General features: G+C 39.5%; 1 protein-coding gene across 1 annotated transcript; it reads right to left on the bottom strand.

The window, feature by feature from the left end:
- Positions 1–12,989, bottom strand: RAB22A (RAB22A, member RAS oncogene family). The gene is made up of 7 exons (XM_057378135.1): positions 12,879–12,989; positions 10,995–11,074; positions 8,874–8,955; positions 4,866–4,937; positions 4,641–4,747; positions 2,760–2,869; positions 1–1,409 (listed from the first exon to the last, which is right to left on the bottom strand). The coding sequence occupies exons 1-7, from the start codon at positions 12,912–12,914 to the stop codon at positions 1,312–1,314; spliced, it is 585 nt and encodes a 194-aa protein (XP_057234118.1). The 5' UTR covers positions 12,915–12,989; the 3' UTR covers positions 1–1,311.
- Positions 12,990–13,121: the final 132 nt, after the last annotated feature.

The following is a 13,121-nucleotide window of genomic DNA, read 5'->3' as shown; positions in this document are numbered from 1 at the left end:
TATGGTCAACCTATAGTTTAATTGRAACCAATACAGATTAAGCTAAACACTGATTTGCTAAAAACCCTCACAGATGAAAAATCCCAGGAACCAAGAGGTAATGGTCTACATTACCACATCTTAAGGTTACTTCCTATGTGTATTTTTGTGCCCAAACCAGGAAAGACTGAGTGCACCCCACATGAAAACTCGTTCAACAGACAGGCCTCRTGCTGCCCCAACAGGATTCTCTATTGGCCCTTTCAAATGTGATTGAAAGAGAAAGAATTTCATCTGYCTCTGGATGAACTCACAGTGACAATACCTAAAATGCAGGAAAAAAAAAACCCTGATGGAGATTCCCCAAGAGTTTAYCCCTAGGAGTGGAATGGAAGGAGTGTAGAAGATTGTATTATTTTTTACTGTTTTTACATAATTTATAACACTTTAAACACTGGTCTCATAAATATAATATGAACACTTTACACATGCCAAGCAATTAAAAGCTTTCCCCAAAAACTTRTAGGTCTTACCAGAACCACTGGCAGCATCTGTTTACAGCATGTCTTTTTAGTCAGTAACCACTTAATTTAGTCAGATCTACAAGCAATTTTCTTCAACCAGCATCTTAATATTAAATAACTTGTAACAAAAAGATGCCTATAAGCCTATCAGTTTGCCTTAAAGTGATTACAGTCAGCATGAGAAAGAAGATTGTCTGTGGTTTAAGATCGGCTGCTTGTGTCCCCACCCCCAGAGCAGATCATCTTTAAATAAAAAGTGCAAATGGGATTTGGGGACTGGATGGACTGATTTGCCTACTGTTTATCTTCAGTTGTGTATTCTGTAGCCATCTCACATCAACTGTCCATACTTTGGATTAGCTACACCAAAATTTAAAATAAGGCTCACTGAAGAAAAGGAAGAAATGACATCTAACTTCCAGACCTCTCCTCCCCCGATCTCCCACAAAAGTGCTCATTTCCCTTTTTACAAAAAAAGTCCCAAAACCTTGATTACAAAATTATGAAAACTTTTCAGTTCTACCATCCATGTAGTCACCTTCCAAACAAGCAAGGCCAAAAAAGTGATGATGGATTCCCTTTGAATGCAAGAGACACTGCACGCTGTGTAAGCCAGCAGGCTGCCCTGACAACTGCAGTCTTTTCTGCGTGCGTGCGGGTGTCAGATGAGCTGGTCCCTTTTTGGGGGACCTCGGGTGTATGAACACCAGCAGATAAAGATCTAAGACTGATAATATAAACCCAACGTGAACTATTAACTTCCAAGACCACCTACTGTAGAAACAAGTTTGATTTTYTAAGGGGTCAGTCAACAGCAGCTGCGCTTTGTCACCGATGGCTGTCGTCGAAGTTTGAAGCCCTTTCCACTGGACGGTGGGTTGGTGTCAGTGGATGGAATTCTGCGACCTACAAGGAGGCAGGAAAAAGAAATTTATAGGAAATGTTATACTTGAAACTAATTCTAAGCATCCGGTGTATGATCTGTATACAATAATGTGTCTCCAGCTAGCTGTAGGTCATTAGGGATGACATTCCTGCCCAGCAGGATGGCAGCAAYAGTCTGTGTTATGTCTGTAAGAGGGACGGCTGCACAAAAGGAGAGCAGAGGCAGTTTGAAGCCAATTTTGCAGCAGTTACACTTCAGGCTCCTCTAGACTTGGACAGCTGAGCTGTAAAGCACTTGGAGAATATCCTCTGCAGGATGCAATACCATCTGGAATAGCTTGAGAACAACCATCTTGACCTGCATTTCCACAGATCACCTGCGTCGGGCTTAGCAAAGGAGTGCTTGTAGAGAGAACTGCTTTAGTCATCTCATCAGTCTTTAGAATTGACTGTTCCTGGTTGAGCATTCTCTTCTGAGGAGGATTTATGATTTTTTYCCCCCCATAATTTATTCAAGATCAATTTTAGAGAGCAACTATTAACTCAGTAAATCAAGAAGCTAATCTACAGCACACACTTTTTACATCAACTTCAATATATTCAACTGCTTCTATAGACCCTGTATTTTTTCCTTAGGTCTGATTTTTCTGTAGTTAGTCCTCTTTTCACAAACAGGCTGACACATCTGCACATTGGAGCTGCTACTTGACACATATCTTCCAARTAATATTGCATGGAATTCACTTTGGAATACTGTCTGCTTTTTATTCATACACATAAAAAGTAGCATTGTTGTCCTCACCACAAATGAGATAGAAAAGATTTGCAATTTAATATTAAAAAACCCCAAGGTACTACAACCACAATTGTGGAAAATCTACATTAGGTAGTTGCTATTCCCCATGCAGTAATCTGGCATTTATGAATTCYTGTGTTTTTAAAAATACACTTTTTAAACCTAAGTACAAACATTAAGAGTGAGAACTTAATTCCTTTTCTTAGATGTATGAAGTCTGGATCTTCCTCATGCCATTTCCTTTTCCTTCCATAACCTTGCAAGTACTAATTGTAACATTCATTAACAGACATGGTAAGATGACACTGACTTCTGTACTGTACACGAGCACCCTGCTTGCTGTTTATCCAGGAGCATCACAGTAGGCTGAAAATCTCTAGAAGGTATATTTAGAGGTCATTAGATGACTAGAAGTTAATGCAGCTYATTTTTTAGTTTGTACTCATGTCAGATTGTAACACATTTAGTATAAAGTCAGTGTATTCTCACCCAAATAGCACAAAAAGTAACACGGAAATTAAATTTCTGCTTGAACTTCTTGGTGAAGAAAGTATGTTAACTGTTTAAATACTTACTAATTTCTATAAAGAGTTCATTAATGTTTATTGCATTTTTCGCACTTGTCTCTACAAATATTGCATGAATGGAATCTGCATAGTCTTTAGCATCTTTTTCCATGACTTCTCTGGAAAAAAAAAAGCAAAGAAAAAACCATGAATGCAAAAGAACCCGATTACTCAAAACCTGAAGGGACAGATTAAGTTTTTAAGTGTCTGCCATAATGAATATTTTACCCGTTTGGCATCACAGTGCTCCCTGATGCTGAAGMTGCTGCTCATTCTTTACTCTGTGCTGTCTCCCTGCCTTGAGGTATGAGCACAGTCACGAACTACTCAAGGCCTTAATCCATCTGACAACACTGCAGTGGTTTTGTCTTGAGTGCTCTAAGCTTAGGTCTGCCATCAATCCTTATGAGGTGTGTTATTCATTCCCCCAGCTCTAGATTTCCTGAGAAGATCCTAAAGCATTATTTCCAATGATCCTGTGCGTTTCTTAGGACTGTTTATAAAACCAAAGTATCTCCCAATACTGCACAAATCATCARTGCAGCATTTACTTGGCATGAAGACATAGCTATGAAAGAGGAATATTTTCATACCGAGTATACAGAACTGTACTACTTATTCTACACCCCAAAGTAGGCAGGCAAGTTAAAAATGTAGTTTCTTTCCTTAAACAAAATGCAAAATACAAGTCTCAGTAGCTAGAGGGAAATCTGGACTTTATGTTGTATCACTTCACAATTTTTACAGAACAGGCTGCTATCAGTAATAAGGGACTTTGGGATATCAAGAGCATGGACTTCGATCAGTTACTCAAATATTGCCTTTGACTAAAGTACAAAATCTTCCTCATTAGCTTGAATAGCAATGTTTACATTTGTGATGCCAGCTGAGCATGGGAGACTGAGCACAGTTCTAAGTAATTTTACACTGTATTTCTTCAAAAGACATGCTACTTCTAACAAAAGTTAGTAGAGCTCACTAGATAACAGCTAGGTATTACCAATTGGTAAAATCATACTCAGAACCACCTTTGCAGTGGTTCTTTAAGCATATAACCATCTGTCTCCTTTGAGACACCAGCTGTGGTGCCTTTTCCAGTGAAACCTAAACCCAAGAAGTTTACACACACCTTCTTTCTGAATTTTGGCTCATTTAACCAGGACATCAATAAAAAAGGCCTTTTGTTTTTAGTACATGCCTTCCTGAAAGTTTGGCTCTTCATAAAGTTTCTCAAGAGCTTTTCCCGCTCCCTGCAACTATTTTGGCCACAGCCAATTCCACCCCAATATTTAAGCAGGGAAAGAAGGCACCTGAACAAGCAAGTCAGAAAAACCTACACAATGCTTTCCAACAGGCTTGATGTTTTTCCTAACAAAATGAGGTGCTACAGACTGACAGGGGCACTTCTTGTAAAGTGAGGTAAACAGCTTCTATTACACTATAGTTTCACAGGCAGTTTAGGTTTGTGTAACTTGGCACTGCCACCAGGAAAGGTAATCCTGTCTCCCTGTAAACTGCTCATTCCTAAGCCTGCTATCCCCACACCGTTATGCCAGCAAGTGTTGACAGTGGGAGAAAGATAAATACACTTGGATCAGTTTTTCTTTTTTTTTTAAAGAGTTAGTTTTAATCTGGATCCATTTTACAGCCCAATTTACTGCCCACTCATACGTGTACTCGCATCAGCACAGGGGAGGAAGTGGGTGAGACCATCCAAGGGCAGAATTAACCACATCTTCTGACAGCAGAAACTGCTCAAACCCCTTGTGAAACTACAACACTAGAGCAGAACAGCTTAAATCGTTCTATACCTTTCAGCTGCTCTAAAATCTTAAAATATTTAACACTAGGGCTTAAGGGAAAGACTCAAAATGGACAACAGTGATTTACCTTACATCATTAAGATCACACTTATTTCCTGCAATAGCTACAACAATGTTGGGAGGWCCATGCTGGCGAAGCTCTTTAACCCAGTTCTTTAAGGTTGAGAAAGTTTCCTGATGTGGAAAAAAAAAAAAAGGAAAGAAGACGGAAAAAATTAAGTCAGAACTGGTGTATGACACAAATAAAAAAAACCCAGAAATAGTAATGATGGGTGAAGATCAAACTTCTTACCTCTTTTGTGATGTCATACACTATAATGGCTGCTGCTGAGCCTCGGTAATACATYGGGGCTAAAGCACGAAACTGCAAGAAAGACACCAGACAACATAAACCTGATCTTCTGCTGACCTCCAGAACCTCACTATCATTATTACTACTATTGAAAAATGTGAAAATCAGTTTTAAAGATCACAGCAGTGGAAAACTTTTCTTTACAGACACAACTAGTCTGTGCAATAGAGTACAATCTCCCAGGAAGGCACTGCTCTACAAAGGCCAAGCAATAAATTGCTATAAAGAGGCCAAGCAGCACACCTATGGCAAASAGCAGGAAGGCAAACTTGATTTTATTTTGCCTAGATCAGAACCTCTCACATAAAACACTGTCTACACAAACATGCATGTGCTCAACTTTAAACACCAAACAAGGGCAAAAATGCAGGAAGAAGCAAGTTCAATTTTAACTAAGACAAACGTCAAGAAAATTAACATATATTAATGTTGATCTSAAATACTCAGAAGCTGGGGTCAACCTGTAGCCCCATGAAACAATCATCAGTCTTAAATACTAGAAATGTTGATTTCTTCATAATCTAATTTATGGCTTTAAGGACTTTGCTTCAGTTTTCCCCTCAAATTTAGAGGCATGTTTAAAACTCAGAACTTCAAAAGTCCACAACTATGTGCCCTGTCACAAGCAGAGCTTTAAGGAACACACTAGATAAAAAAGGCTGCAGTAATTTTCTTGTGATTTTCAGAATTAAATCTACAGCAAGTCTGTTTGGTTGGTAGGGCCTGTACCTTTGAGTGGACAGAGYCTTATGAATCCAGGGCTAAAAAAAGTGATAAAGTACACGATCAAGCTGCAGCAAAAAATATCAACGAAACATTCTTAAGAACAGAGGGATATTCTGCCAACTTAAAAAAAARCCAAGACAACTAATCTAGCAACCAGAACTCTCCATCAAAGCACAGAGTGMACTGTATATATTGGTTCCATGTAAGTATATATGATTTAGAGCTTTTGTGCATCTTATTATTCAGGGTAAAAATAATGAATTGGATACAGTTTTTCATAAAGGCTTATTCATTTCTAATAAAATACCAATTTCCTTTGCTTAGTACAGTTCAACTGAGAGCAATATAATAAATCATAAAAATCTTGCTATAAAGCAGAATTCCAGRCCATTTACGTTTGGCTTTCATATTCTGTTTTGAAAATAGGATTTTGAATGCAAAGTTCAGAATATAAAAATATTTAATAGTGGGAAAGGGAAACATGGACARGCATTCAGTTCACATTGGGACATAATCCCTCTCTTCCTTTTAAGTACTAAAATGTAAAGAGAAACATATTTGGTAAACCACCACTTGGACTGGTTGCAACCTGGCTTTTGATTATTTCACTATTTACATTGGGAATAAACCAACTTTCACTTGCTGATTTGGTATTCCTCTCATTTCCAGTCTGCTAACACTTAGATACTTTTTTCCACCTAAGAGCAGTCGGCAGATAAAATATATTAATAAAACAGATGTTACCAGAAACACTGGATTTTCCTTTTGCACTTTTTCCAAAGACTTCAGCTTGCTCCCCAGCCTCCAATTTGTGTTTTGACTTAAGTATTAAGATAACATAATGCAATTAACCAGGGAAACTCCAAACTGTTAGGTAAGAAGGCAAAAATCCTAATGACTGYAAGTTACCTCCTATCAATTTAACTCAGTGTAGAAGAAATGAGAGAAGGAATAAGGTGTGTGTGTGTGTGTAAATGAGCTGTGTGAAGTGACTTGGTGCACATTTCCACCTCTGGAACAAGGCTACCCAGCCACCCCTGAACCCACAGAGAGCAAGGGGGTGCCCTGTGCAGTGCAGCATCATCTGCAGCTGGGCTTTTGAAATGAGAAACAGCAAACAYGCCTCAAGAAGCCAGGACTGTGAATTCCATGCATTCTGCATCATAAATCAGCAGAGACATTTCAGTTCCAAGAATGGTGTGGAYGTTTTTGGTATTCCAGATTTATTCCATGGAGGGAATCCCTTCCATATTCATTGCCAGAAAACTGCATGACCAAAAAATTGTGCTTTAGGGCCAGCAGGTATACAGACCATTTGTGACAGCAATGATAGCACTGTCTGCTCTGGAGAAACTGTGGAGATCCTGAATAATTTCAAAGCAAACATCCTTGCTCAAAATTCACTGATTTCCTTGGTTATACTTGGGCCTCAAGTGACTTCTCTCAGATATGATTTACAAGCTTCACAGGTATCACAGCTCCTGGGTCAGAGCCCTGATAACATATCTTTCTTTTTTCATTTCAATAAAGATATCGAGCAACTTGTATGGRAGAAAATTAAAGAGGTATCACTGAGAGTCTATTTATAGACCAGGAACATGTTGGTCATGTATAGAGATGCTTCCTCAGATTAGATGTGCTGAATCCAAGTTACAGGGTCCTCCCATTCCTTGCGCAGTTMAAGTGAACAAGATGGAATGCTAAAATGTAATGGATGTTTCCTGCCAAATAGTGGCAGGCATGTTTATAAAGCTTTCCATTTAAGAGTACCAACCTCTAAAAATTCACTCTATCTCTCAGAGTATCACTTTCCAGCATTAACATTCCAGAAYGGGCTACAATGTTCACTTAAGACAAACTATTTACAGCAAATGCTGACTGACTGCTAGGAAGGGCTCAAGATATTTTTGATAACACAGATAGTATTGGACAAATTCCTGGGAAACATCCCTGACAACCTAAGTTTGTTTTATATGGTGCTGCTGCAAGGAAATAAATTGTCATTCAAAATTTGCAGCACTGAATCCCAATACAAATGTACTTGAGTTATTTCCTAGCCATCAAGTCTGTCATCAAGTCAAAAAGCTGGCAAGTCAGTTCCACCAGGAATCCTAAAGATCAAGTGCTCTGGATAGGGATGACTGACAAAAAGTGTTTGTTTTGTTTGTCAATGGGGAGTTGTTTTGCTGGTTTATTTGTTTTTCTGTTTGGGCTGTTTCTTAAACCAATCCTGAACAATAGTACAGCTGCATTTGCCAGTTGTTATCCTAAATAACCCAACCTTTGTTACAATTACCTCACATCCTAAATAAACTCATCATGAGTCATTGACAGTTGCCAACAGTTCACTTGCAGTCAAGAAACAAGAAAAAGCACTGTTAATACAGCTACTGTAATTTCTACCACTCTTACTAGTGATCCATAAGCAAGCAATTCTCTAGCAAAGTCTTCCTTTTAAATTCCAAGCAAAAATCACGCAAATTAATTAACTGGGACTTCACCTGAGTAGTCATTTTCTTCAAAGMTTTTGTTGCCTCCCCTCATGCTGCAGAGATCAAAACCCCAAACTACCAAATTACAACTTACATTTAAAAGAGATTCCTTGACATAACTTCTAACACCATCAGACTTGATTAGCAAAACTTTACAAAAGAACAAAAGAGCAGTTATCTCTAGTAACATTGCTTGGAAATCTGCTTTAGAAAGCCTAAATCTACATCCTGCTCACATTTATAACCCTAACAGTGAAGCTTACAGAATGTGTTAGCAGCTGTATATTTTTCCAGAATCAAGGCCTTACTTATATTATGAAACATAACTTATTTCCCTTTGATTCTTGTGTTGCTGCACTGGCTACAAACATTGGTTAAATGTTTAAAACTCAAGCAGAAATGGTACTAGAGACAGCTGCTGGCTTCCCCTGCTCCTCACACCAGTCTTGTTTTCTTTGGAAAGACCACTCCCTTTCAGGGAATCTAAACCCAGTCTATTGTCTCATAAACTCCTCTTTGGTAATCTTTCATACCTTTACACTTCAATCACAACAACAATCAAAAATAAAAACATATCTACAGCACCCACATCTTGATAGGAACCTGCATAGAAACGAGTGTTCTAATACATCTTTGTAAAATCAGATCACTTTGTGACTTTCACAAGCAGAGTTGAAAAACAACCCAAACTCTGGCCCAACCTTTCTCCACAGRTATTGACTTTACTTACCCGCTCCTGTCCAGCTGTATCCCAAATCAGGAATTTATGCAGCTCATTTTGATACTGTACAGTCTTGGTCATAAATGAAGCTCTAAAAAAAAAAACCAAACAAACCATAATTCGTGCTTCTTCAAACATGAAGATATTCTTAGATCATTCATTACCACCACGAGCTTTCAAAAAGGTTCAGATTTCCAGTAAAAGTGCGTTCTCTACACATAAACACCAAACTGATGAAGCGTTTCAGATAATAAAGGCTGAAATTAAGAGAGGATGAAATTTCCTTTCAGAGACTGGAATTCAACTAAAAAAACACAGCATGAATGCAAATTATAAGTTTTAATTGTTCACAGGCTTTGGATGAAAAATATAGGAAGACCAAAAACCTAGRAAGGTCAGCCTTTTAACAATATCCTCCCTCACAGCATCACAGCTATCACTTCAGTGTATACYGGAAACTTCTGGGGGGAAAGAGGTCAAATCCTTCCCTTTCCATCAGCTTTTTCTTCCTCTGTACTAATATTCAGATAAGTGACGGTAAATCCATACTTGGGAATAAAATTGGGGACAGGTATCACTACACCTGAAGGACTAGATATTCCCTGAAGGACTAGATATTCTGCAGTTCCCACAGGTATATGGGAAATGCTTAAATGTGCCCTCAGCATACTGAGAGGACAAAAACTGGCAGAGCTTCTGCAGCTGCCCATATCTGAACCTGAGCAATGAACACTGACAACAACAAAGTGTGATTGCTCAAATAATTCTAAGAGGAATGAAAACAGACGAGGAAACAAGATTATATCTCATGAACTCAAAGACCCAGGAATAAAGTTGAAACATTCTCAGCTTGTTTTGCAAGACGCTCAAAGCTCTTTTAATCCTTACTTTGTTCTTTCCACCCACTAGTGTCAATTAGTAAATAAATGCAAGGTATAAAAAAAAGGTCAAAATCAATATGCTTAAAATTACAGGACCATGTATCTTACTGGAGCTTCACAGAACCGCTGCATTTGGGCAAGTTTGGATTCATTTATTCMTACAGCAAACACCAAAATACCCAGTCCTCAGACCAGTGAATGATTTTGTTAAGATTGGTAAGAGATAGATTTTCAGTSTGTCCCTTCAAGCAAGTATAATGATCTCAGTACTGTCAATAAACCTCTATTAATAGGGAAATTCAAACAAAAGCCCACTTGCTACAGAACATCTTGCAATTCAGTATCAGTATTTATAATAAAAAAAGACGGGGGTGTCAGGAAAAAGAGAGAGACCATGGGCACCCAACTTTTCGGAAGGACAGGATGAGATATAGCTGATCTTTATCAGGAGGTTCTTTTATGGTCAAAGCTGTGGCAGAGCCTATTTCACCTGAGACAGGAARTTGTACTGACACCCCCACACATCTCTTGGCATCAAGCAAAGTCTGTCCTCCCATAAGCCAAAAAATGCATTTTATCAAAGCAGCCCAAAAGACACTTGCTAAGCAAAAGARACAGGAAAAGGAATAAAAAGATCCAACCACTTCAACAATTCCTGATCTCTTTCTTCTATCCATCCAAAGATTCGAGATCAATAGTGTTGCCACTCTGAGGCTCAAATCTCAAATATCCCCCTTATCTATGAGAGCAACTGCAAAAACAGTTTCAACAGTTAGCTTTGTGTGTGCATTGCATAAAGATGTGCAACACTTTTACTAATTAATGGCAAGAACTACCTGAATTAGAATGTTAAACACSCTCAAAAACCTAAGAGACTTATTGTACTTGAGTCTTTAAAAAAATAAATTAGAAACCATGGAGTTGCATAATAATTAGATGTTGAAATTTAAGGGCTGTGTACAAGAAAAGTATGCTGTCCCTTTAGCAGAAGCATCTGTAGTGTAATTTATTCATTGTTAACTTAGATTAACAGTACAAAATGGGTCCAGACCTTACACATGAAAATGGAAGCTGCAGGAGTGCCGGGAACACTCCTATGTGTCCTGAGGTAGCTCACGAGCTTAATTAAGGCTGCAGTCATGTTTATTACCATGTTTAGCTGCCACACACGAAGAACTCCCAAGTGATCTACTCAGGTAATTTCATTTTATTCTTACATAAATCACATTTACTTTACTTGGTTTCTTACCCTATTGTTGGGTTGATGTTGGGATCAAAGCTATCTTCGACAAATCTCCACACAATACTTGATTTGCCCACACCAGTGTCCTAAAAAAGGAACAGAAACAGTTGAAAGTGGTATTTGTTACTATAAACAGATGATGCTTTTTATCCTCAAATCAAACTCACTGGGATGAGTAACACATTCCTGCAGACAATCTTAAAGAACTTGTKAAATACTTCAGGTATTACACTAATTTAGTAGAAAAATGAAAGGCCTGTGACAAGTTAGTTTTCTAAACAAAACTGAATTTTTTTTGTAAGGACTACAAAAATCTTCGTTCATACTTATTATTACTCAAATTTCATTTTCCCCAAGGCTATGTACAACTTGAAATGGAATAGCAATAGGAAAAGACCACTTTTAGTAAAATATGCAATTGAGTACAGCTTGCCAGGATGGAGAACCAATGAAACACATGAAATTATACAAGTGTGACACATGCATTCAACCTCTGACTAATGCTGTCCCACCCTGCTTAATGAAAGACTTGAAATTTCTTCTGTGACACACCTGAAACATGCTACTAATGCAACTCTACAATGGTGAAAATGGTGAAAGAAGGAACACAACATGAAAAATTTGGGTTGTGTGTATTTTTGCACCACCAATCCATGGTTAAAAAGCAAAAGATATACAGAAGTCACATTAGAAGTAAAATAAGCTCTTAGCGGTAAAACACTTCTCAATAGAAGCCGGACATTTGAAATTGTATTTTAAGATATATGAAGACAAATTACTTTCTTTACATTTCCTGGGTCACTAAAATTTTAAGCAATAAAACTATGAGGAACTACTTCACTGAAAATGAAATRTTATGTAATTTATSCATTTTWWAAAAAAAATCTCCTGAATATTACAGTGATTTGACTACACTATGCATGATTGTGCTCATCCTGCCAAGCTGTTTTCCTCTTGAAGAAAAACACATTATCATAGCTCTGCAATTTATGCCATTTGTAGTCTCATTAATCAAWGCATATCTTAAAAAGAGAAACACAGATGTGGGTCGTGGCTCAGGGAGTTCAAGAACAAGTTTTCCCAGGTCCTTACTCTCCTTTCCTGCCAAAAGGTTTCTCAGGCCAGGTGAACACAAACAGTAGTTATCCCAAATACCTTCATAACACGAAGGGCACACAAACACATAATCTTCCCCTCTGAAGGGCAATGTGGCCATTTATAAGCAAAAAACAAGTCTGAATAACAGAGGGTTTCGATGCAGGCAGTGACACCTCCACCTGTTCAACCTGGAGCTCTCAGACCAGACCAAAAAAAGCCGACACAGCTTCATAGCCTTCAATTTTTAAACTTCTGCTTAATTTCGCTTCACGTCTCCTTCTTCCACCACCTGCAAGACTTTCAAGCCACCCTATGTTCTTACAATATTAAGTTCAGGCCCCTCCCTTCYCTCACACCAGTTTGATTTCAGGTGCTTCTATTTATTTTGTGAACTACAAGCCCGAAACAGCCTGAGAGGAAGAACGTACAGGGTACTTGTGCTTCCTCTGTTATTTTTTTTTTTTAGAAGGAGCACAGGGCAAAAAAGGAGCGATATTGACGCCGGGCAGACGCCTCCCCCGCGGAAGGGAAAGCGCGTCCGCCCGGTTCCCTCAGAGGGACGGGGMGAGGGCCACCCTGCACCCGGGGAGAGCTACCCATATTCGACATCTCTCCGAGCTCTGAAATAGGCTCTCCAAACGCTGATAGAAACTCTCCGCCATCACCACAGAGCCTCTCCAGCCTCTGACAGAGGCTCTCCGCCATCACCACAGAGGCTCCCCGCCACCACCGAGCCTCTCCAGCCGGCCCCTCATTCGGTTCCCACCCTGCCTCCCTCCGCCCAGCACTTACCCCCAGAAGGCAAACTTTCAGCTCTCTCAGAGCCATGGCCGGGCAGGCAGCGCCTTCAGCGAGCGCCTGAGACGCGGCCCAGCAGGATCATCGCCGCCCCCCGCCCGCCCCGGTTACCCGCACACCGCGCTCCTCCTCAGGCTGCGCGGCCGCGCCGCCATCTTGGGCGGCCGCCGGAGTCCCCGCCCGCGCCCCCCGCTCGCTGTTGTCCCCCTGAGGCGCTGACGGGCCGCTCGACCCTCG

The sequence above is a fragment of the Malurus melanocephalus genome, unplaced genomic scaffold (genome assembly GCF_030028575.1).
Source record: "Malurus melanocephalus ecotype Western Australia unplaced genomic scaffold, MMel_1.1 scaffold_341, whole genome shotgun sequence".
NCBI lineage: Eukaryota > Metazoa > Chordata > Aves > Passeriformes > Maluridae > Malurus > Malurus melanocephalus.
This window is presented reverse-complemented; position numbering and strand designations above follow the sequence as displayed.